Source organism: Gopherus flavomarginatus, chromosome 7 (genome assembly GCF_025201925.1).
Source record: "Gopherus flavomarginatus isolate rGopFla2 chromosome 7, rGopFla2.mat.asm, whole genome shotgun sequence".
Lineage (NCBI taxonomy): Eukaryota > Metazoa > Chordata > Testudines > Testudinidae > Gopherus > Gopherus flavomarginatus.
The window spans coordinates 109,911,966-109,933,877 of record NC_066623.1 but is presented as its reverse complement, the minus strand read 5'-3'; the positions used below and the strand labels follow the sequence as shown (position 1 = coordinate 109,933,877).

At 42.3% G+C, this 21,912-nt stretch overlaps 1 protein-coding gene across 2 annotated transcripts in view; it reads right to left on the bottom strand.

The window, feature by feature from the left end:
- Window positions 1–7,047: 7,047 nt before the first annotated feature.
- The window catches only part of TRABD2B (TraB domain containing 2B), a 396,077-nt gene continuing 381,212 nt past the window's right edge, over window positions 7,048–21,912 (bottom strand). For both annotated transcript variants that reach the window (XM_050961708.1, XM_050961709.1), the window contains one exon: window positions 7,048–7,468. In XM_050961708.1, coding sequence (XP_050817665.1) covers window positions 7,246–7,468 — 223 coding nt within the window. In that variant the 3' untranslated portion in view covers window positions 7,048–7,245. The remainder of the gene's footprint in view (window positions 7,469–21,912) is intronic.

The following is a 21,912-nucleotide window of genomic DNA, read 5'->3' as shown; positions in this document are numbered from 1 at the left end:
TCCACTATAAGAATGCTATCAATAGGGCAAGAGATCAGAAATGCCAGAATTAAAGTTGACCATGTAATCTTAATTCTATCCTCTTATGAATATGCATGATGATTTGGCTTTAAGTATATGATGCCTAACTATTTTTTTTCCAGAGGAAAACGTGCACAGTAATTTTTGTTTGGGTGTGGGGGGGGGGGAGAGAATTTCCAGCCAGCTCTACTTAAATGGCTACACATCTGATTGAAGCCATGTGATTTCATTAGTTTTGGATGAAAAAGCTCAGGAGGCAGCACTCAAAAGTCTGAAAGATTATCAAAAGCTAGGCCAAACCCCTTGAGCATGAAACACTGAAATTAGAGAGGTCTGAAAATATTCAGATTTTCAAAATTTGAATGAAAATTTGCTGTGAACATTTTCCAAGAATATCTATTTCTGTTTTTTGACCAGTTCGAGTGCTGAACATATTTTAAATTCGAAGTACTGATGAAAACTATTCTCTAAAAATGTCAAACATTTTTCTGCATTTTTTGACTAGTTCTAAATGGGATGATGGAAAATCTACAATTTCTCAGCAGCAATAATTTTTAGGCAATGATGTTATGCCTTTGGATGGGTCATTGGCATTAGGGGTTGAAGCTGGATCTTAAATCACAGTGTTTAGGCGTAGATCATCAAAGATATTATGGTGTCTGATTCCTGTTGAAATCAGTGACTGAATACCTTTGAGAATCTGCACCTTAACATTTGGGCTAGAAAATCCCATTCTATTAGCTGTGGTGGTAGCAAACCCAATGACCACTAGAGGGAGACAGAGCGCCACAATGGGTGGCTGTCAGTCAAAGAAACATCTATGATACAGCCACCTTGAAATATTGCTTGAAATTGCAAAGGCTTTCACACCTAATTAAGGTGTGATAAAGGGCAATGTATTCAGGGAAAGGTATGTGCTAGCGGTTACAATGCATATGATTTGCTACAGGCTTTCATTGTAACGAGGTGGAATGTGCCAAAAAATGAGCAAATTCCCAAAGCCCTCTTTATCCTCATGCACACAGCTAACCTCTGCTCTATCTCCAAGGGATACACAATTCCAAGATTACAGCCAGCTGCAAAAGGGTGTGCTCAAGGCTCAAAAGACACCAACTGTTTTCATCCACATAAAACACCTCCTTTTCCCACCAGGACTGAGCGCAGGCCCTCTGTCTTGTCCATTTAAACAAGGTTTTTACTAGGATATACGGATGTGTGAGTTATTGCTGTAGCAGCCCTCACATCATGGAGTTATGCAATAAATTCTGCCTCCAGACCTACACAGAACCCAATTCTAAGCTCACAATGGTGTAAATCAAGAGTAACACCATTGAAATTAAAGGGGCAGCTTGTTAGTTTTGTAAAGTGCTAGAGCTCCATTGACTTCAGAGAGGTGACTCCTTCCAACAGCCGAGGATCTGCCCAATGGCATTAGATCAGTCGGGTAAAAGGAGAATTAGGGCTGTCAACCTGGCTCCTGTAATGCACAAGAGCTTGATTCTAATCTCTCTGACACTGAGGTAATTCCACTGGCTCCCGGGGTCAGATCTCCGTCTGGTGCAACATGGCATAGCTTTATTGGAGGTATTCCCACTGTTCACGATGACCTCAAAGGAGGGTTCCATTTTATGGCAAAGATTGCCCCACTCTGAAATGGCCCCCATTTCCAGGGAAAATGAGCCCATCCTGTGCCAAAGGCAGCTTTCAAACTCTCCGCTCCAGACCTGAGATTTGAATTGTCGCATGTTTTCAATGAACACCTAGTTCACGGGGGAGGGGGGGAAGAACCTAGACATACAAGATTTGTGTGCTGTGGATTTATAATAACTTTTATTCATATATTATGCTACAAAAATATTTTGAAACAAAAATAACATTAGAAAGCATCTTTTTAATTACAGTCTTAAAGAACTCTTCAGAACATGTCACAAAAGTGGGAGGAGGAAGAGGAACAAAAAAATCCTAGAAATATTTGATGCACATTTGAAGTGGACACTGAACAATATGCATCTTGAACTTCAGATGAAGACTCACATCCCCCCACAAGAAGCAGCACAGTTAACAGTTGGGATCTCATAGAATTTCCCTAGCTTAAGGCACCAATTTAAAAGCTACCCATGAGGGGTACGTCTACACAGCAGCTGGGCAGGTGCTTCCCAGCATGGGTAGAGAGACCTGAGCTATCTCTGCTTCATAGATTCCAAGGCTAGTTAGGACCACTATGATCATTTAGTATGACCTCCTGTGTGACCTCACAGACTATAATCAAGTCACCCCTTACTCTTCTTTTTTGCACCCGTGTGAATCAGGATTATATTCGCTGAATAATGCTGGTGCAAAAATTGGTGAACTGAGATCAGAATCAGGCAGCTGGATTTTTCTCCTGCTCAGGTAGAAATTGAAATCCAGAGCACTCTGTGTAACGTGAATCACTTAAGAGAGGTGGCTCAAGGTTATTTTGGCCAAATGAGGTGCAGAAATACCGTAGGTTACCGAATGACAATGTGGAACAATGACATTTATGCTGGGTTGATTGATTTTTAAAAGTTGAACCTTAGCATGGCGGTTTTTCTGACATAACTGTAACATGCTGTGGAAAACTGACATCCTAAATAGATGATGCTTTGTAACGAAATACCTCTTCATACCAATAGACTGATCGCTGCATTAAGGATGGCTTGCATAGCTCCCTCTCTTGCCAGCTCAATAGCAAAGAGGTTAGATAAACACACAGCACTGCATACTGGTTGTTCTTAAACTACAACTTAGTTTGCAGAACTGGGCAGGGAGGTTCAGGAAAGGAGAGAGTTTGACACCTGTGTAGAGCATAATTATCATTAATCATGCTCAGTCATCATTGCCAATAGAGTTCTAGGAAGACAATAGCATTTTTCAACAGCATGAGTGCTTGAACCAAAAATGGGCCATTCACAAAGTACAATGCGTCTTCTATCCCACTATCCCCATCCATGCTCTTCAAGTGGCAATGCATTTTGGCAAGGGAAATGATGAAAGAAGTCAAACAGAGTCCCTTTGCTCTTTTGATTGTGGTATTGTACATTCCTTTCGGCAAGGAGAGCAGCTTGATAGTTAATTGGCATTAGTTGCGATATCACAATTAGATACAGGGTAGGGCGTATTAAGATTGATCTTAGCTTAGGACTGAGCTGTGAGACCGAGACCAGGTCTATATTACAGGGTTAAGTCAACTTAAGTTACGCAACTCCAGCTACATGAATAACATAGCTGGAGTTAATGTCGCTTAGGTCGATTTATTGCGGTGTCTACACCATGCTGGGTCGATGGGAGAAACTCTTCCATCGACTTACCTTACGCTTCTTGTTCCAATGGAGTACCAGAGGTGACGGGACAGCGACCTGTGGTTGATTTATCGGGTCTTCACTAGACCCACTAAATCGACCCCCGGTAGATCAAGGGCTGCAGTGCTGATCCACGGTAAGTGTAGACATACCTTGAATCAGATCAGTGTTCTGGTTTGGATTCAACAATGCCAAAATCTTGGCCCCAAGTAGCAGAAATCTCACAAAATCTGTTGATTAAGTGTAATTCCCACAACAATGGTGCCAAAATCTCACAATTGTATTGTGAGTTTTGTGGTATTTGGTGTTTTTCTAAAATTCCCAGCTCCTGGATTCAGTGATTATATGAGGATCTCGGTTTTCATTGGGAAAAAATCAGCTTCTAGCCCTCTTGGTTGCTGAAAAATGTTAAACCAAAAGGGTCAAAAAAGAGAAGGAAAATAAAATCCCAAATGAAGCTAGTAGTGTGTGGTTATTACTATTATGAACACAGCATGTTTCCCCTCTGAATTATATAGACACTCTCCAAACTCATGTGGAAAATAGTCATGACATTAACATGGCCCATTTGAGTAAAGGCTCTTTCAGAAACACAGTCATGTGCTATCTAGCATTAGCGTATTTTTATTAGTACTGGGTTAGCATAGTTAATTACTAAATATTCCATTTTGTCTATGGTAGGGGGGTTTCATTTTGTAGTCCTTTACATATTTACTGGTATGGTTTAAAAACAGTTGATTGGAACCAGTTAATTGGACAGATATCTGTGCACTAAAGCATACAGGGAATATCATCTAATTAGTTGGGGAACCTCTATGATCATGACTTCAAGACAGTTCTCTAAAGTCCATGGAAAGCTAGATCATCAGGGTCCTTCTCCTTAGCTTCACCTTCAGAATAGCCTTCAAAACAGCAAACTATCAATTAAATACTTAGCTGATATTTCATTTCCGCATGAGGAAGTTGCTACCAAGATGTTCTAGGACTTTGAATTGGAGGGATAGTGGTCTAATAGTGAATGTGAGGGGAGGTCTCCAGGAGGAAGTCTCAGTATAAAACATGGACCACTATGAAGTTTGAACATCCATGTGCAAAGTCATTCAAATAAACGGTGGCAATGTCTGTTTCCCCTGAAGTATAGATGAAATCTTGGGACGTGACAGCTATAACTAGACTATGTGTAGAATAAATATTGTAATATATTGGGCCAAAGAGTATGTGTGCCATTATCTTATATGGGAGAGACTCAGGACTACTTAACCGCATGTCACAGGCCTTATAACGCTAATGGAGATTCTCAGCTGGTAGGAACCCAGGCTTTTGGAGCAGGAGAGTCTGAGCTCTATCCCTGCTAATGGAAACGACAGTGGCCTGAGGGTCACAAGACTTGAGTGCCACTCCTAGCTCTGCCACCGACATTCCCAGTGACCTGGGACAATCACTTCAGCTCTATGAATCTCTTGTTCCCATCCCACTTTTTCTCTGTCTTGTCTATTTAGACCAGGGGTGGGCAAACTTTTTGACCCCGGGGCCATATCTGGGTATGGAAATTGTATGGCAGGCCATGAATGCTCACAAAATTAGGGGTTGGGATGTGGGAGGGGGTGAGGGCTCCGGCTGAGGGTGTGGGCTCTAGGGTGGGGCCAGAAATGAGGAGTCTGGGGTAAGGGAGGAGACTTCGAGCTGGGGTAGGAGGTTAGGGTGCGGGGGGGGGTGGCTCCAGCTGGGGTTGTGGGCTCTGAGTGGGGCTAGGGATGAGGGGTTTGGGGAGCAGGAGGCTGCTCTGGGCTATGACCGAGGGGTTTGGAGGGTGGGAGGGGTATCAGGGCTGGGGCAGGGGGTTGGGGCATGGGAGAGGGTCAGGGGTGCAGGCTCCAGGTGGCCAGAAGCAGCGGCATGTCCCCTTTCCGACTCCTACACAGAGGTGTGGCCAGGCAGCTCTGCAGGCTGCCCTGTCCTCAGGTGCCACCCCTGCAGCTCCCATTGGCCATGGTTCCCAGCTCATGGGAGCCGCAAAGGCAGAACTTGGGGTGGGGGAAGTGTGCAGAGCACCCTGGCTGCCCCTACGTGTTGGAGCAGGAGGGAGGACATTCCACTGCTTCCAAGAGCCACACGGAGCCACAGCACGTGTGGAGTGGGGAAGATCTTGACTCTGCTCCATGGCTGGAGCGCTGGAGTGGGGAAAGCCCTGGACCCGGCTCCCCAACAGGAGCTCAAGGGCCGGATTAAAACATCCGAAGGGCTGGATACAGCCCCCAGGCTGTAGTTTGCCCACCCCTGATTTACACTGTACATTTTTGGGGGCAGGGATTGTTACTCACTGTGTGTTTGTACAGTGGCTAGAATAATGGGGCCACCATCTCAACTGGAGCCTCTGGGTGCTATGCTACCATATTCCCAGTAATAATAATCTTCCTCTGTTCTGTAGCATCACACCAAGAAAACCTGCATTACCTGCGGGTCCATTTACTGTGGGATAGTTTATTCTTAAATGAGTTCACAGTTCTCAGTGCAGATGGTCCATTCATTGTCAAGAATACAGCTATCGAGTGCACTGGGTTAGGTATGTTAAGGTGGAATTTGAAGGCTTTCTAAGGCATTATAGTCAAATGAAGTCCTCAAGAGTGTAAGCGCTCAAATAAAGCTGTAACGGAAGTTCCTAAAACATGCTTACAATATGCAGCCCAGTGCAATAAATGTCATGCAAGAGGAATGGCTCCCTTCCAAAATCAACATCTCTCATTTTCCACATGCCAAAATATACAATGGAATAGGATGCATGAGATGTCCTTGAAGCTCTCACTGGAGGCAAAGCTCGATGTCTTCCATTTCACCTGAAGCCTTTAAGATGCTTCTGCACCCCCAACTTGCTCTAGGTGAAGTGTGGCCAGAGCTGAGAAGTTTTATAGACTAGCATGCTCTTGAACATTTAAATCCCATATGTAGGACAAATTCTGCTCTCGTTAGCAGTTGTGTAAATCTGGAGTAAATCCAGTGAAGTGTCACACTCATGCAAAAAGGGTGTGAGAGGAAAAACGAACTCAGCAGAGTTACTCCAGATGGATGCCATGCTTTTTCACTAGGAAAAAAGGTGAGTTCTCGACTGAAGTTAGCTATCATGATGTATTAATTGGTTAATCCTAGTGAAGGCAACACAGCCTGCACTTTTCTTACAAGTTAGCAGGTTGAGTTAAAGGCAGTGGGGGAAGCTCAGAGTTTAATCTTGACTTGCTAACTCATGTGAAAACCATAAACGGTCTTTTCTTCACTAGGATCTTACCTTGGGTTCACTAACTTGAGTTAAGAACACGCCTTTTTCCCTAGTGACACCAAGACCACACACAGCATGAGTTGTCTAAAATATGTCTAAATTATTCTAAACAGATATTATTCCTTCCCCCCTCAACACACACACACACTAATCTCAGCGATCAGCACAAATTTGCCTATGGGAGGGTTAGTGTAATGACTAAAACAGCATCTTTGGATGTCATTTCAGATTGGTTGGTTAAATAATCAAATGTAGAAAATATTAAGTTATCTGTTTCACCGTCACTACTGTTTAATGGGGATGTTATTAACATATCCAATACCAAGAAAAATAAGTTTACCAGTTGAATAAATACACTTTTTTAATATATAAATGAACACATATATTTTACAAAGCCCCATAGCACTATGGGAAATAAAGATCCTTCTACAAAAAAGAAGATATAAGTCAGTGTTACAATAAAGCTTTAGAGTTTCAAAATATATCTGGGCTAAGAGACAAAACCAGCTAGAGGCACTACCATTTCTCCTCAGTGAGAAGGTCCAGACTGAAACCGTCATGGAGAAAACCACCCACTTGTTCATAAATTATCTCTGTTCTCCGTTTTAGGTATTGCACGTAATCCTAGGTTGGTCAGGAAGGCCTCAATAGACTCAGGAGAAAAGATGCTATTGCCACATAGAAAGAAGCAGTTATGGATGGTGCTAATAGGCGGCCAGCAGCTGAGCTTTTTGGCTGATGGTGGAATGGGAGATCCGAACGTGGTCTCTGATCCAGTTGGTTTGAAAACCAAATGGGAGGATTGACTGTGATGTAGCCATTGGTTATCCTGACGTGTGAAGGTAGCATGGTCGTGCTAGGAGAAAAGACAAGAGGACAAAATTAAACAGGATTCTGTTTTCAGTATGCAGGGAGTTGCTGAGTCTACATCTTCCTAATTAGTAATAAGAACAATAGTTTGAACAGATAGAGTTTCTTTCTATGGAAGAGTTCACTGTGCTAATTATTTCACCACATCCCTGCAAGAGAGGTGTTATTCATTCTGTATTACTGGGGGCGGGTGTGTGCCTGTATGAAACTGAAGCACAGGGAAGTGACTTACCTAATGTAACCTCGTGAAAAAGTCAATAATAGAACCCCGGAGTCCTGACTCTAGTCACGTGGCCACATCTATGTGTGTGATCTTAAAAAATGGGAGCTTCAGTGCTTCACTGGCTACAAGACATTGTGTGTCAAAACAATATACTTGAAATGCACTCGATGGAACGATGTCTGTTTATACCAGATGAGGGTGGCCTAATAGCTACATGACTGATGATTCACTGAGCATTTGAAATAAACAAAAAGTCCAAGCTTCTTCCCATTGGGTTGGGATTGAATGTTGCTATGCATGCTGTTAGGACTGTTATAGTTCAGGGCAACTCTACCTTTTTTCCCCTCTATGGTCCACCGAAGGCTCGGACACTTAGGCCTCTTGGCTCCCCAGCCATCACCTCTTTTGGGCGGAGACATGCATCTCACTCCCTCTTGATTGGGGTATTTTCAGGTCCAGTCCCCTGCCTACACTCTGAATTACCCCAGCAAGTCAGACTGCCTAAACAGGCCTGCTTTGCTTTTCTCCTCAGAGACTATCAGCAGCATAATTGCCCACGGTTTTAAGTTACCAGACATCTCTGTTTAAGCAAGCACATTTATTTGCAAGGTAAAAGCATTACAGAGCAAAAATATTAAAAACAATAGAAGAGCCTACCCGTTTGCTAATAAGTTTACCAGAGACCAGCCCCCCAACTCCACAAGAACTCTGGTCATTGTCAGTCCTTCCAACCCTTCCCTAAGGACTGAGATGGCCCTTGGACAGTAGGTCCTTTCTGTTGACTGGACCAGAAAGAAGGTCTTGCATCAGGTTAAACTCAGACTAATTATCCAAAAGTCCTTTCTGTGTCTGTTGGCCTCTGGATAATCCAGTCTGAACTAGTATAGGCAAGCCTCCCTAGAGTGAATTTGTCTAATCACCACCCCGTTGTTCTCAGTTCCTGGAGGGGCTGTGGTTACCATCCCCCTTGGAATTACATACAGTCCCTGGCTGGTCTACAATGATACATAAACTTAATGCAATCAGATCTTCCAACGATATTGCAGGAAATTGCCCTATATGTCACAAGGACCAAATTCTGGTCCCAGTGAAATCCAAAGTCAAAAGTCCCATCTATGACCATGTTTTTGCTCTTAAACTGCAAGCCCCATGTCAGACAGAGTCTGCTTCTATGTAACGAACAGCATCAAACTCACTATCAGCATTCAGTAATTAATAAGCAATTATGTTCCAACTGCTTTGGAAGATAGTGTCATAATTCAAAATGATCTGGACAAATTGGAGAAATGGTCTGAGGTAAACAGGATGAAGCTTAATAAGGACAAATGTAAAGTGCTCCACTTAGGAAGGAACAATCAGTTTCACACATACAGAATGGAAAGAGACTGTCTAGGAAGGAGTACGGCAGAAAGGGCTCTACTGGTTATAGTGGACCACAAGCTAAATATGAGTCAACAGTGTGATACTGTTGCAAAAAAAGCAAACATGATTCTGGGATGCATTAAAAGGTGGGTTGTGAGCAATACATAAGAAGTCATTCTTCTGCTCTACTCTGCACTAGTTAGGCCTCAACTGGACTGGAGTATTGTGTCCAGTTCTGGGAAGCACATTTCAAGAAAGATGTGGAGAAATTGGAGAGGGTCCAGAGAAGAGCAAGAAGAATGATTAAAGGTCTAGAGCACATGACCTATGAAGGAAGGCTGAAAGAATTGGGTTTGTTTAGTTTGGAAAAAAGAAGACTGAGAGGGGACATGATAGCAGTTTTCAGGTATCTAAAAGTATTAATCAGGAGGAGGGACAAAACTTGTTCACCTTAGCTTCTAAGGATAGAACAAGAAGCAGTGGGCTTAAATTGCAGCAAGGGAGATTTAGGTTGGACATTAGGAAAAAGTTCCTAACTGTCAGGGTGATTAAACACTGGAATAAACTGCCTAGGGAGGTTGTGGAATCTCCATCTCTGGAAATATTTAAGAGTGGGTTAGATAAATGTCTATCAGGGATGGTCTAGACAGTATTTGGACCTGCCATGAGGGCAGGGGACTGGACTCAATGACCTCTCGAGGTCCCTTCCAGTCCTAGAATCTATGAATCCACGTGCACTAGTGTAACAGTGTTAGTCAAGTGTAACAAATCATGGAGCACCTCTAATAAATTATCCTCATAGACGCTGTGAATTCTCCTGGCAAACAAGGTGAAAAATGATAGAAATGCGGGTGACAATGTATGGAACGCCAAAGGTACTTTTGAAAATCTTACTAGGCACAAATCTGCATCTTTAGGTGCCTATATACCTTGAAAACCTGGCCTAAAATGACTTTTTAGCAGACCAGAGGCAGACCTTGGAACAGGACCAGGTGTCTTGAGTCCAGTCCAGTTCTTTGTCACTGCCTGACCATGGCACCTTTTCAGCAAACAGAGGGGCATGAAAAGATCTCATTCCAAATTGAGCAAATGTACCTCCCTACATCAGTTACCTCTGCAATTTCAGATGGCGATGGTACTGTTATCACTTCCTGCCTGAGATTTCCATCCAGCAAGTTTTCCTGTCACAGGACTCCCTTTGAAAGTCATGGGAATTCCATGCATGGAAGGGTTGTGGGAAGGGGTCCCCAATGTTTCTATGCAGGGTTGCTGTGCCCTGTTAAACAGCTACCATCTTTCCCCTCAAAGATGGCTGAAGTTCAATAGTGGGTGAGTGATTCTTTTAGACACAGTTTACAAAATACTTTGGGAACTGTCTGGATGAAAGGAGCTATGTAAATACATGATGATTATAGTTAATCAACCTAAACAATAATGTGTACAAGCCCAGCGTTTGGTTTTCTTTATAATATCTGGCAAAAAGAAGTCATATAGATGACATGTCAGCAGAGACTGAACCTTAAAAAATGGAGTTTGCCATTAAAAGACCAAAGAGCTGGTAAGTTGCAATGCTGTTTCTATCAAAATTCTCCATAAAATAATGCCTGGTTCAAATTTGTGATTTGGGGTTAGTCTTTTTTTTTTTTATTGAAATGATTTTCAGCATGTGTTTCCTATTTAATTTTCAAAACAAATTTAACCATTATTGAGCTTTTGTTTTGTTTTTTATTCACAGATGTGGGAAGAATCAATCAGATTATTTTCCTGGTGGCTTTTTCAGATCTAAGATCAGTAATAATATCCTCTTTTTCTTTAAAAAAAAAAAAGGCTGTTTCTCTGGGATCTAATCAGACTGTTATGCATGTCACTAAAAATTAGTAAATAAGATTCACAGGTCCCTAGAACCAGCCACATGCAGTATGATGACTGCTAGGCTTGTTAGAAGTTTTATAACTTCACGGGGAGAATATATTGGGTACTAAAGGGCTGTTTAATCTAGCAGAAAAAGGCATAGTGCAAAGCAATGACTTGAAGTTAAAGCCAGACAATTTCAAATTAGAAATAAGGCACAATTTCTTTAACAAAGAATGTGTTTAGCCATTGGAACAAAGTACCGAGGGAAGTGATGGATTCTCCGTCTCTTGAAGTCAAGACTTGGATGCCTTTCTGGGATATAGAGTTTCATCAAACACAAGTTATTCAGCTCAATGGAGGAGTAGCTGGGTGAAGAAGCTGGCCTGTGTTATACAGGAGGTCAGACCATCTAATATTCCCTTTTGACCTTAAAATCTATGAATCTATAACTCACAAATACACACAAATGTGTTTAACCTACAGAATGTGTATTAGTCTTTGAAGGATTTTGTTCTGGAAAAAATAGAATAGGTCAAAATGTAAGGCAATTTTTTTATTTTGCTTGGTGGGGAGCAGTAGGCCACCCTTTTGGAGATCAAAGATCTACCCCACTGTTTTCCATACTTTACATGTCTTCTCTCTAAACACTGTGTTGCAGTCTCCATACCGTCAGCCCAAAGGTCCAGTCCTGCAAGGTGTTGAGCACTCTAAAACTGTAATTGTAAGTACATGAGTAGGTCACTGGAAGCCAATATTTACACTCTTAAAATTAAGCATTTAGGTGCTTTGTTGCATCAGGGCCAGTACGCAGCTCCCTTTGCAGGGTTCAGTTAATAGAAAATCATTTGTATCTCCTTAAGGATATCAGTGATGGTCCTTTTTGGTCTGGAGAGGCAACTATTCATTAGTGATGACAGTATGACCTGGCTCTGTGTGTCTGAATGAGGAAGCAATGTAGTCCTCTTGTTGGTGGCCTACAGAGAAGATAAAGGATTTACTACTGACATTGACTAGAAGAGATGTCTATTGGTCTCTATTCATGCCAAGGGTCTTTGGAGACCAGATTCATGGACAGTTTCCATATCTCAGTCAACTGTGCTTTGTGCTTTCATTCCTAGGGAGCAATGCTGTGTCACAGGGCAGAGCGAATGATACAAGAGCAATGGATGCAGCAGCACTATTGTCCTAAGTTCTGAACAGCTACATCTTGAAAATCTTAGCCGAGGGTAAGAGCGCTCTTTGGACAAGACTCTACTGGAAACCATTGGAAAAGAATCATGGAGCTCTGATCCAGCCTTGATCAAACACTATATGAGAAATTGACAACGCACAATTTCTGCCCTTGATGCAGGAACCTCTGAATATGTGACACACATGCTGAAGCAGAGGGCAGCATAACACCACTGAGAGCCATCTATTTATTCCACCAGTCCTGTGCTTCGTTATCGGCCGCAGTCATTGCCGTTTATCTCTGGGAGGGAAAGAGGGGGCTCTTCAAGAGAAGACAGCTTTGACAGAACAGGAGGCTGCGGACAAGTGTTTCAGCACTCCGGGACACTTGGTCGGCATGTGTCTGACAAGATGTAATGAGGCGGTGGCTGCGTACTGCCATTAAAATTCCATGTTCATCAAAGTGCTGTCAGATAGAAACCAAACAACTAAGCCTCGTTTGCTAGTATCCAGTGTATGATGGGAAATTAGGCCAACATTAACAGCTCCTGCCAAATCTTCAGCTAGAAGCTATAGTAACACTTGTGAACTTTCACCAACTTTCCAACAGTTGAGTTCACAGTTGGGGTAGGACTACTAGAGCCCAGTTTTTACAGCAAATCAATAGGGACTTGGCTCTTAGGGGTGGGTTAACCAGTGTTTTGTAAGATGGGGGGCAGTGGACTCATCCAGAGGGTGCAGGAAAGCTGCTGATTCTGCACTAAGTGGCAGCTCACTGTAACCCACCTTCCCTCTCTGCTCACACAGAGCTTGCTAACCACAGCCAAGCCATAGGAACCACAGGTGTATTCAGGGCTGCAGCCTCAGGAAGCAACCTGGTGTCCTGAGCTTAGGTCAGCGGTTACAGCAAGGGTCTGGTGCCACCCCTGGCTGTGCGGGGCTGGAGGGGGAAGGGAACAACAAAAGGAGGGGAACAAAAGTCAGGCGGGGGGGGGGGACAGAAAGCAGAAAGGAGAAGGAAGCTAGAAGGAAAAGATGAATGGAGAGAAAAAATAGAGACATGCCAGCTGGTCTGGGATGCGGTTTATTGGCTGCAGGCACAGGCTGGGGCTGTCCTTTCACCAGTGTAACACTAGGGCTTCCCAATCAGAAAGGCTTGGCGCCACAAGTTAAAGAATTTGGATAAAACAAGAACTGACTGAGAGCTTTGCCCCCAAATGACCCAAGGGGAAAAAAATCCTTCCTTGTTACTCATTTTCCTCTAGTTTGTGCTGCTTTTGCACTGCCAGGTTCCAGCCAGGGCCAGGCATGTGAAAATACCGCCAGAAAGGGCCTAGAGGGACTCCTGCCCCAAGCATAGGTCGGAAGTAGTGAAAGGTTTCCAGCCCAACCTTGCAGACCCAAGCAGTTTGGATAAACATTTGGAGCCCCCTTCTTCTGTTGCGGAAAACTTACAGGTGGCGCAAGAGTCTTCTCCTTTGCAAATCCTGCCACTTTTCCTTTCTGCCTTGTTTTTAACCTCTTCATTTCCTTTTTCTTCCACTTTTCAGCTTGAGCTTTGTACTGCAGCATATCAAGGGTTCGGGGGAATAATGTTTGGATGAAAGATCCTCTACAAGATAAAGAATTGTGCTAAATTTAAGATAACAAACATCCACGCAGTGTGCAGCAGCAGTCAAAAAAGTAAACAGGATGTTAGGAATCGTTCAAAAAGGGGAAAGAGAATAAGAAGGGGAATATTTTATTGCCCTTACATAAATCCATGGTACGCCCACATCTCGAATACTGCATACAGATGTGGTTTCCTCATCTCAAAAAAGATATACTAGCATTAAAAAAGGTTCAGAGGAAGGCAACTAAAATGATTAGGGGTTTGGAATGGGTCCCATATGAGGAGAGATTAACGAGGCTAGGCCCCTTCAGCCTGGAAAAGAGGAGACTAAGGGGGGATATGATAGAGGTATATAAAATCATGAGTGGTGTGGAGAAAGTGAATAAGGAAAAGTTATTTACTTGTTCCCATAATATAAGAACTAGGGGCCACCAAATGAAACTAATGGGCAGCAGGTTTAAAACAAATAAAAGGAAGTTATTCACACAGCGCACAGTCAACCTGTGAAACTCTTTGCCTGAGGAGGTTGTGAAGGCTGGGACTATAACAGGATTTAAAGAGAACTGGATAAATTCATGGAGGCTAAGTCCATTAATGGCTATTAGCCAGGCTGGGTAAGGAATGGTGTCCTTAGCCTCTGTCTGTCAGAGGATGGAGATGGATGGCAGGAGAGAGATCACTTGATCATTACTTGTTAGGTTCACTCCCTCTGAGACACCTGGCATTGGTCACTGTCGGTAGACAGGATATTGGGCTGGCTGGACATTTGTTCTGACCCGGTATGGCTGTTCTTATGTACTCCCAGAAGAAGCATTATTCAGACGGCATTTCTTTAAGATCAGAAATAACTACAATGATAATTATTAACAACACAGGAGACTGCCCACATCTGACAAAAACTATTGCTATGTGAACCTCTAGGAGTTTAGGCTTGATCCTCTTCACACATGTGGCTGTGCCATCTGATGTGTGAATCCCTAGTGGCTGAGAGTTGAGCCTCCTCTCACTTGTGGCTGTGTAAGCAGGAGTAATTCCAGTGAAGTGATGCTGGTGTGCAGCTGGTGGAAGAGAGAGACCAATCAGATGTCAACATTTCAGATGCTTACTTCAGCTCCTTGTAGTTCAGTGGCTAGGGAAAAGAACTGGGAGTGAGAAGACCTGGGTCTATGATTGACTCTGCTACTGATTTACAGTGACCTTGGCCAAATCATTTTGCTTCTGTTTCCACTTTTTCTAATGAGACTATTAACTTTTTAGGGCAGGGATTATCTATATGTGCACAGTCCCTAACACAATCTGATCTTCAGTGGGATCTTAATAATAATAATATTCTAGCACAAACATTTTGCCGGGTCTCTCAGATTTGGACTACCCAGCTGCCAAGGATATATGGAAAATTCCTTTGGAACAGACTTTCTTGATGTGTTTTTTTACTTCTGTGGTCACATTCAGTTTTGGAGCAAATCACGGAAAAAAGCAGAGCTGCACTCACTCGAACGAGAGTGGAATTATGCCCTTTGTTTCAGGTAATTCCCAAAATGCATAAATGGCCCATCCTCCAAGCCTGAGAAGGGGTTCGATTTTGTCTTTATTGGTTTTTTTGGGCGAAAATTTGAGAGTGGGAGGACTCTTATTTCTTGCTAACATGTATTTCCACCCCTAGTTAATACCATACAGGTTCCTATTTAACCTCAAGTGCCAAAATACTTCAGGAAAATCCTTCAATTAGTCTGCATACAAATACTGTGCCCACTGTACCATGAATGGGTCAGAGGCAGAATTGGTACCTATGTTATTTTTCAGACAACTGCAGAATAGTGAACACACTGTAAAAACTAATAACCTTTGAAGCATACCCTCTGAGTCATTACCCCATTCCCATCTAATGACTTAAAGATGTTCTATTCCTCTTGGATTTGGCAACAACAAAGATTTCAACCTTATTAAAAGCAGCCTGTCAGGAAACGACATGTCATCCCTAGGAAAAAAAAAAACCTAAGAATGAAATGAAATTCTTTAAAATCCCTGTGAACAATAAGTCAAGATATCGTAGCTGAAAAATACCATGATTTGTTGGCTAGTGTTTGGGTGGTCCAGATACAGGAGATGACAACTTAAGTTCTTCCCTTTGCCCTCCTTAGAAATGCTTGGATGGTTCTCTAAGACCCTCAGAAGATCCCTTGTGATTTCATATTAGGACTCTGCCAGATCCTCAAAAGTAGTTCAGCTCCTAATTTCCATTGAAATCAGTGAGGAGTAGGGCCTCCATGGCCACAGAACCTAGAAAATCCATCCCAGTTTTTATATGAAACCCAGTTCTTGCTGAGATCGAATACTTTGGAACTGTTTGTTTGACCAGTTCTATGGAGACAGCCAAGCCAAAATGTGTTCAGTAAAGTTGCTGGGCTGGTAATACTGGCTCATAAAGGTCCATATGCTCATTCTGTGCACGTACGTGGATGTGCAAAAATGCATCTCTGAATTGTGCATGCAGTTTCTGCAGCTGCATACATAATCATGGTAACTGTACATGCAAATGACCACATGCTTGTCTAACTGGTCAACCCTACACACACTTCAGCACAATCGTGGTAAGTGAGTACACAAGCTATGCAGGCAAAGATGTCCAGGGAATTAGGATAAATCTGGCCCATATTGTGCTCATTCAAGGCTACCAGCAATTAGCTGGTCTCCAACATGTGCCCAGTATAAGAAACAGGTTTTCATGTGATGAAGCTTTAAATCAGGTTGTGTCAAACCCTCCTCCCCAAATGTTGTGTTGTTTGAAATCTGAATCCATTTCTTTTATCCAGTTTCTATAAATGGCCCCCGTTAAAATGGTCCGAGCCAGAACGTTCACATCCAAACACTCCAATCCTGTGGTGGTCCATGTTGTGATCCTGCTTTGTGTGTCTTGGGCTCAACCTACAGTTAAATCAGAAACAGAATAGATAGCCCTACTCTCTCCTATGCTTATTCACGTGTTTGTTTGGGATATTATATTATATTATCAATATTATTTGCAGATGCATAGGCTTAACCACGCATATTTAGATACACATGAGGAATACACATATATATTTCATTCTATTGTTAAACACTAAGAGATTTATTTTCTTTTTCCCCTTCTCTCTGCACCTTATTCCCTCTCTGTATAGTTGTTTTTTTCTCTGCTTGGTCTTATCCCCAAATTGGTCTCTGTTATTCATTGGACTCTGTCCTCTGTCTCTATTCCTCACGCCGCCCAACAGTCTCTCAAACAGAACTTTAGGCTAATAACTTCAAGTTCAAGTCAGATCCTTGAACCTACTATGTCTGAGTAATGCTGAATTTAGGTAAATTATAAGCTTGGAAAAAAGTGAAAGCTGTTTTGACTTTCCCTGAACTTGAGGGTCTGAGGCTTGGGGGGAAACGTTTCAGGTTGTCTATTTGCCAGTTTAAAATGTGAAGGTCATTACGCCTTTAGTTGCCCACAAAACACATGCTACTTCCTATGTCTTACAAAGCACCTATAGTAGAACCAGTCTCCATCTCAAAACATTTCCAGAGCAAAGTAAAGTACCCTCAGAAGTCCTGGACATGCCAGGACTTACTTGTACAAAGATCTCTGACAGGCAGCAATGCTTAAAATCGCGCTAGCTAATCAGGGTTTCCCTGTGATACATATTAATTAGGACCTTATCTGGAAATGACTTAAGTGTCTCCCTGGAACCATATCTAAGTTTTTTGTGAACCCGTTCAGCCAGTTTGCACATTTGCAACGCTTCTCAGTGGCAGCACTGTACTTGGCCCCATAGATACTGAGCTGCTTCTAGTGAAATAGTCTTTGCTCCCAGTTTTCTCAAATTGCTCATTTCATGGGTGAACATCATGGGTATAATTCTCTGTGGTTCTCATTCTGCCCTTGGCTACCTTGGTCAGCGAAAATGTTCCCAAGTGCGTAACCCACAGAGAGATCTCTAATGTTTGGAGAAGGGGGAATTCTATGGCGGAGGTGACAAAACCTTTTTTTAGCATGGGGGCTTGGAGTTTGAGATGCTTGAATTCCAAGCTGATTCTGGTCCTATTATCCATTTTGTATTTAATTGATAGATATTGGGTTGAATTCATCCCTGCTTTAACTCCATTCACCACTATTTATCTTAAGAAATGCATCCAAAAATAATAAAGCACGTGCTCAATCTAAATGAAATGCGAACTTAAATCAAGCCTTGTAAAATTAGCATCACTATCAGGGTGAAAACACTATTTTTTACTTGTATTTTAATAGCCTGTCCAAAAAAAAAGATACCCAGGTGAGTGTATTTATCTGAGAGGCACCTAAATCTGAGATGCACTTTTATTCAGCTTTGCAGGATCCACAGAATTTTACAGAGCTGTATAAAGTGCATCTCAGATTCAGGATATGAAAAGCCACTTTAGTGTAAAGAGTGGATTTCCATCCCCCCTCAGCTGTTTGATAGGAGACAGCAATCTGATTTTCTTTTCTTTTCGATGAAATAGACGCTATGCCAAGCATCCTCATAATTAAAGACTTCAAGGACCCAGCCGTGGGAACATCTGGCAAGTGAAAGCTCTGGATATGGAAAACATAAATGTAGAGGCTCATATTTATAAATTGGAAGGACCATCAGGACATCTGCTAACAAGCTTTCCTCCAGAGTCTGTTTGCTGCACATGGTTGTTCACAGGCAACAATAAACATGAGCATGGATCATGTGCACGGCCTGCCGTTCCTCTGAGTAGCTGAAGGAACATATGCTCTGGTTAAACATAAATGTTCTGTTCTCACAACATAGAATCACAAGTGTTCGGAAACCTCACAGCAAAGTTCTTGTATACCAGACCTCATAGGGATCTGTTCCTGGATTGGGCTAAAAATAGCCTGCAAAAAATCCTTGCATTTACACAGAGTCAAGCCCACTTAGTAGCAACCTGTTCAATGGAAAATCCCATATTTTTCTCCAGACTTTTTTTGTACAAGGGTCCAATCCTGAGCCCAAAACTACCATGACCTCCAGTGGAGTTTGGAGTGTGAATCCTGCGTCTGAAACACATCCTAATTTAGCACAATTGTGACCAACAGATCAAACATTAAAAAGTATGTACGTAAAAATCAAATTTCTTTTCCATTTATAGTACAAGCATCTTTCCTCCAACAGGTGCCAGCAAACAGTACCTTACAAGCCTCTGAAAAAAAAGTAACACAACAGATAACAAAGGATTCTGCTAATTGGTCCTCTGTTCTAGGTGCCTGTAGGACACTGTTCACAGACATCAAGGCCCAGATCCTTAGAGTATCTCTACTCTGCAGGCAGGAGGTGTGATTGCAGCATATGTAGACATACCTGAGCTAACTCTGAACCACCGTGTTAGGTGCTATACATACCCCTAGTACCTTCCCCAAATAGTTCGCTGCCCCAAAGCCCTGATCCTTCAAAAGCTTTTACAAGTGCCAGCCCTCGTGTAAGTCTTTGCAGGATCAGGGCCTGAGCAGGCAAGACAGAAAAAGGGTGGGAGAGAGAGATACAAAATACAAACAAAAGATGGGGAATGGAGGCACAGAGAAATTAAACATGTTGCCTAAGGACACAGAATAAATCCAGCAGAGTCAGGACCTGAGCCCAGTCGGTAGTCCTGTGCCTTAACCTCAAGACCTCCTGTAAGTAGAATTCTGCTATGTAGTCTGAGGGCATGCGCATCACCTAATTTAGTATAAGGGATATGATTGTTATAGCTTGGCAGCTACCAGTTCTTACAACCAAATCCGAACCAAACACTTTATTTATTCCATGCCAGACAGACCTGATGTGGCTTAACAAAACATGGTTGCCGCAGGGTTATACTTCTTCAAGCAAAGAAACTCAATATTATTTATATGTATCATAGATTATTAGGGTTGGAAGGGACCTCAGGAGATCATCTAGTCCAACCCTATGCTCAAAGAAAGACCAATCCCCAAATGGACCCCTCAAGGACTGAGCTCACAACCCTGGGTTTAGCAGGCTAATGCTCAAGCCACTGAAACTATCCCTCCCCTCAAGTAATTAATGGAGACATCCTATCTCTTAGGACTAGAGGGGACCCTGAAAGGTCATGGAGTTCAGCCCCATTGCCTTCACTAGCAGGACCAAGTACTGATTTTGCTCCAGATCCCTAAGTGGCCCCCTCAAGAATTGAACTCACAAGCCTGGGTTTAGCAGGCCAATGCTCAAACCACTGACCTATCCCTCCCTTCTTAAACACTAGATGCCATGCAAGTACTAGAAAACAGAAATGAAAGAGATATTTCTGTATAAGATCCATACCAAATTGTGTGCCTGCATTTTCATTCCTATTAGCACACCGAGAAGAAAGGAAGGGAAAATGTTCTTGGATTCCTGAGTAGAGAGTAACTATACCTACAAAAATCTTTGCCGATCTGGCCTCTAGCTTGATTAGTTTCACTCATTCACCTAGCTGGAAATATTTAACCAGTAACAAATACAGAATTTAGATTCAGAGACTGCTCAAAATCCTCTACCAGCAAGATACAAATGTTCAGTTCTAGATGTTTATTTGCCTCATTTTGCCAAAAAAAAACCCAAAAAACAAAACAAAAAAACCCCCTTTGCTTAAGGTAGTTTATCGTTGAAAGTAGTGAAGAGAATACAAAATGTGTTGCCTGTTTCTTCATGCTTCTGAAAGCCAGACAGTTGTGCAGGCTAATTTCTGCCCTCAGAGAGACATGCAGAAATGCCAGTCAAGTCAGTGACAGTTCTGTAGACAGATCTGAAAGCACAATTTGTGTGCACTTGACCAAAATAAAATAAAAAGTTGCAGTGTTTTAGAGTGCTAACATGAATAGCTAAAAGAACAGGAGTACTCACGGCACCTTAGAGACTAACACATTTATTTGAGCATAAGCTTTCGTGGGCTCCAGCCCACTTCATCAGATGCACAGAATGGAACATAGTAAGAAGATATATAGATACATACAGAGAACATGAAAAAGTGGAAGTAGCCACACCAACTGTAAGAGACTAATTACTTAAAATGATTTTAATTAGCCTCTTACAGTTGGTATGGCTACTTCTAGTTTTTCATGTTCTCTGTATGTATCTATGTATCTTCTTACTATGTTCCATTCTGTGCATCTGATGAAGTGGGCTGGAGCCCACAAGAGCTTATGCTCAAATAAATGTGTTAGTCTCTAAGGTGCCATGAGTACTCCTGTTCTTTTTCGGATACACACTGACACTGTTGCTACTCTGAAACCTGTCATGAATAGCAAAATCATCCATGGACTTTTGGAGAATTATTTTTTTAGGAAATTTGTACTTCTGTAGCCTGCCCTATTTCCTACTGGAGAACCATAAAATGTCCTTTTTGATTGAAGGTACATTTTATGAAATCTGCTTGATATTGTCTCTTATAAGTGCCCACTGTACACAGAAGTGACATCTAGTGGTTAGAGTGGGAGACTGGGAGTTGGAACTTTTGGGTTCTATTCCTGCCTCTGATTTATGCACCTGGTAACCTTGGGCTAGTTACGGAGGACTGTATTGTGGCTTCAAGGAACAGCTCTGCCCAACGGCGATACAGCCTGTCCCTCCCTCACCTGCAACACTCAGCTGGTTGATGTGGGGTGGGGGACATGAGGTCACGCCTTTGATTCTTTGGGCAGATGTGCGCATTATCAGAAAGAAAGAAAGAAACTTTGTCTCTAAGTGTAGATACTGCACCATATACTCCATGGTTATCAAAGTGATGTAAATCTCTTAAATGATGACAAATAAAAAACAATGAGAGTTTTCTTTAGATTTTTTTGGAAAATAAAAAGTTGATAGCTCGGCATATTTCTTTGATCACATTTCAGCAATGCAAGTTTCTCAAGAACATTAGGAAACTTAAGCCCAGTGAAACTAACAGAATGAACAAAAAGTAGGTTTGGACCCATAGCCTGTTTATCATATGAAATCATGGCTGTGCATCTCTTTAGATATGTCTGGAGAATAACAAATGAACCTTGTAGTTTTATAAGGTGAAAGACATTATCACCCCTAGCAGGCTGCCAAATTTGGTGTATTAGCGTGATCATGCTAGAGTTTAAGACACGTGTTAAAGTTTTCGATTTCTTGTTGTGATGCATGACAGAATTCTAAACTGAACACGTTTTACTATCTTAATTAATACACTGTGTGCACTTTGACCAACCTGCTAATCCAAG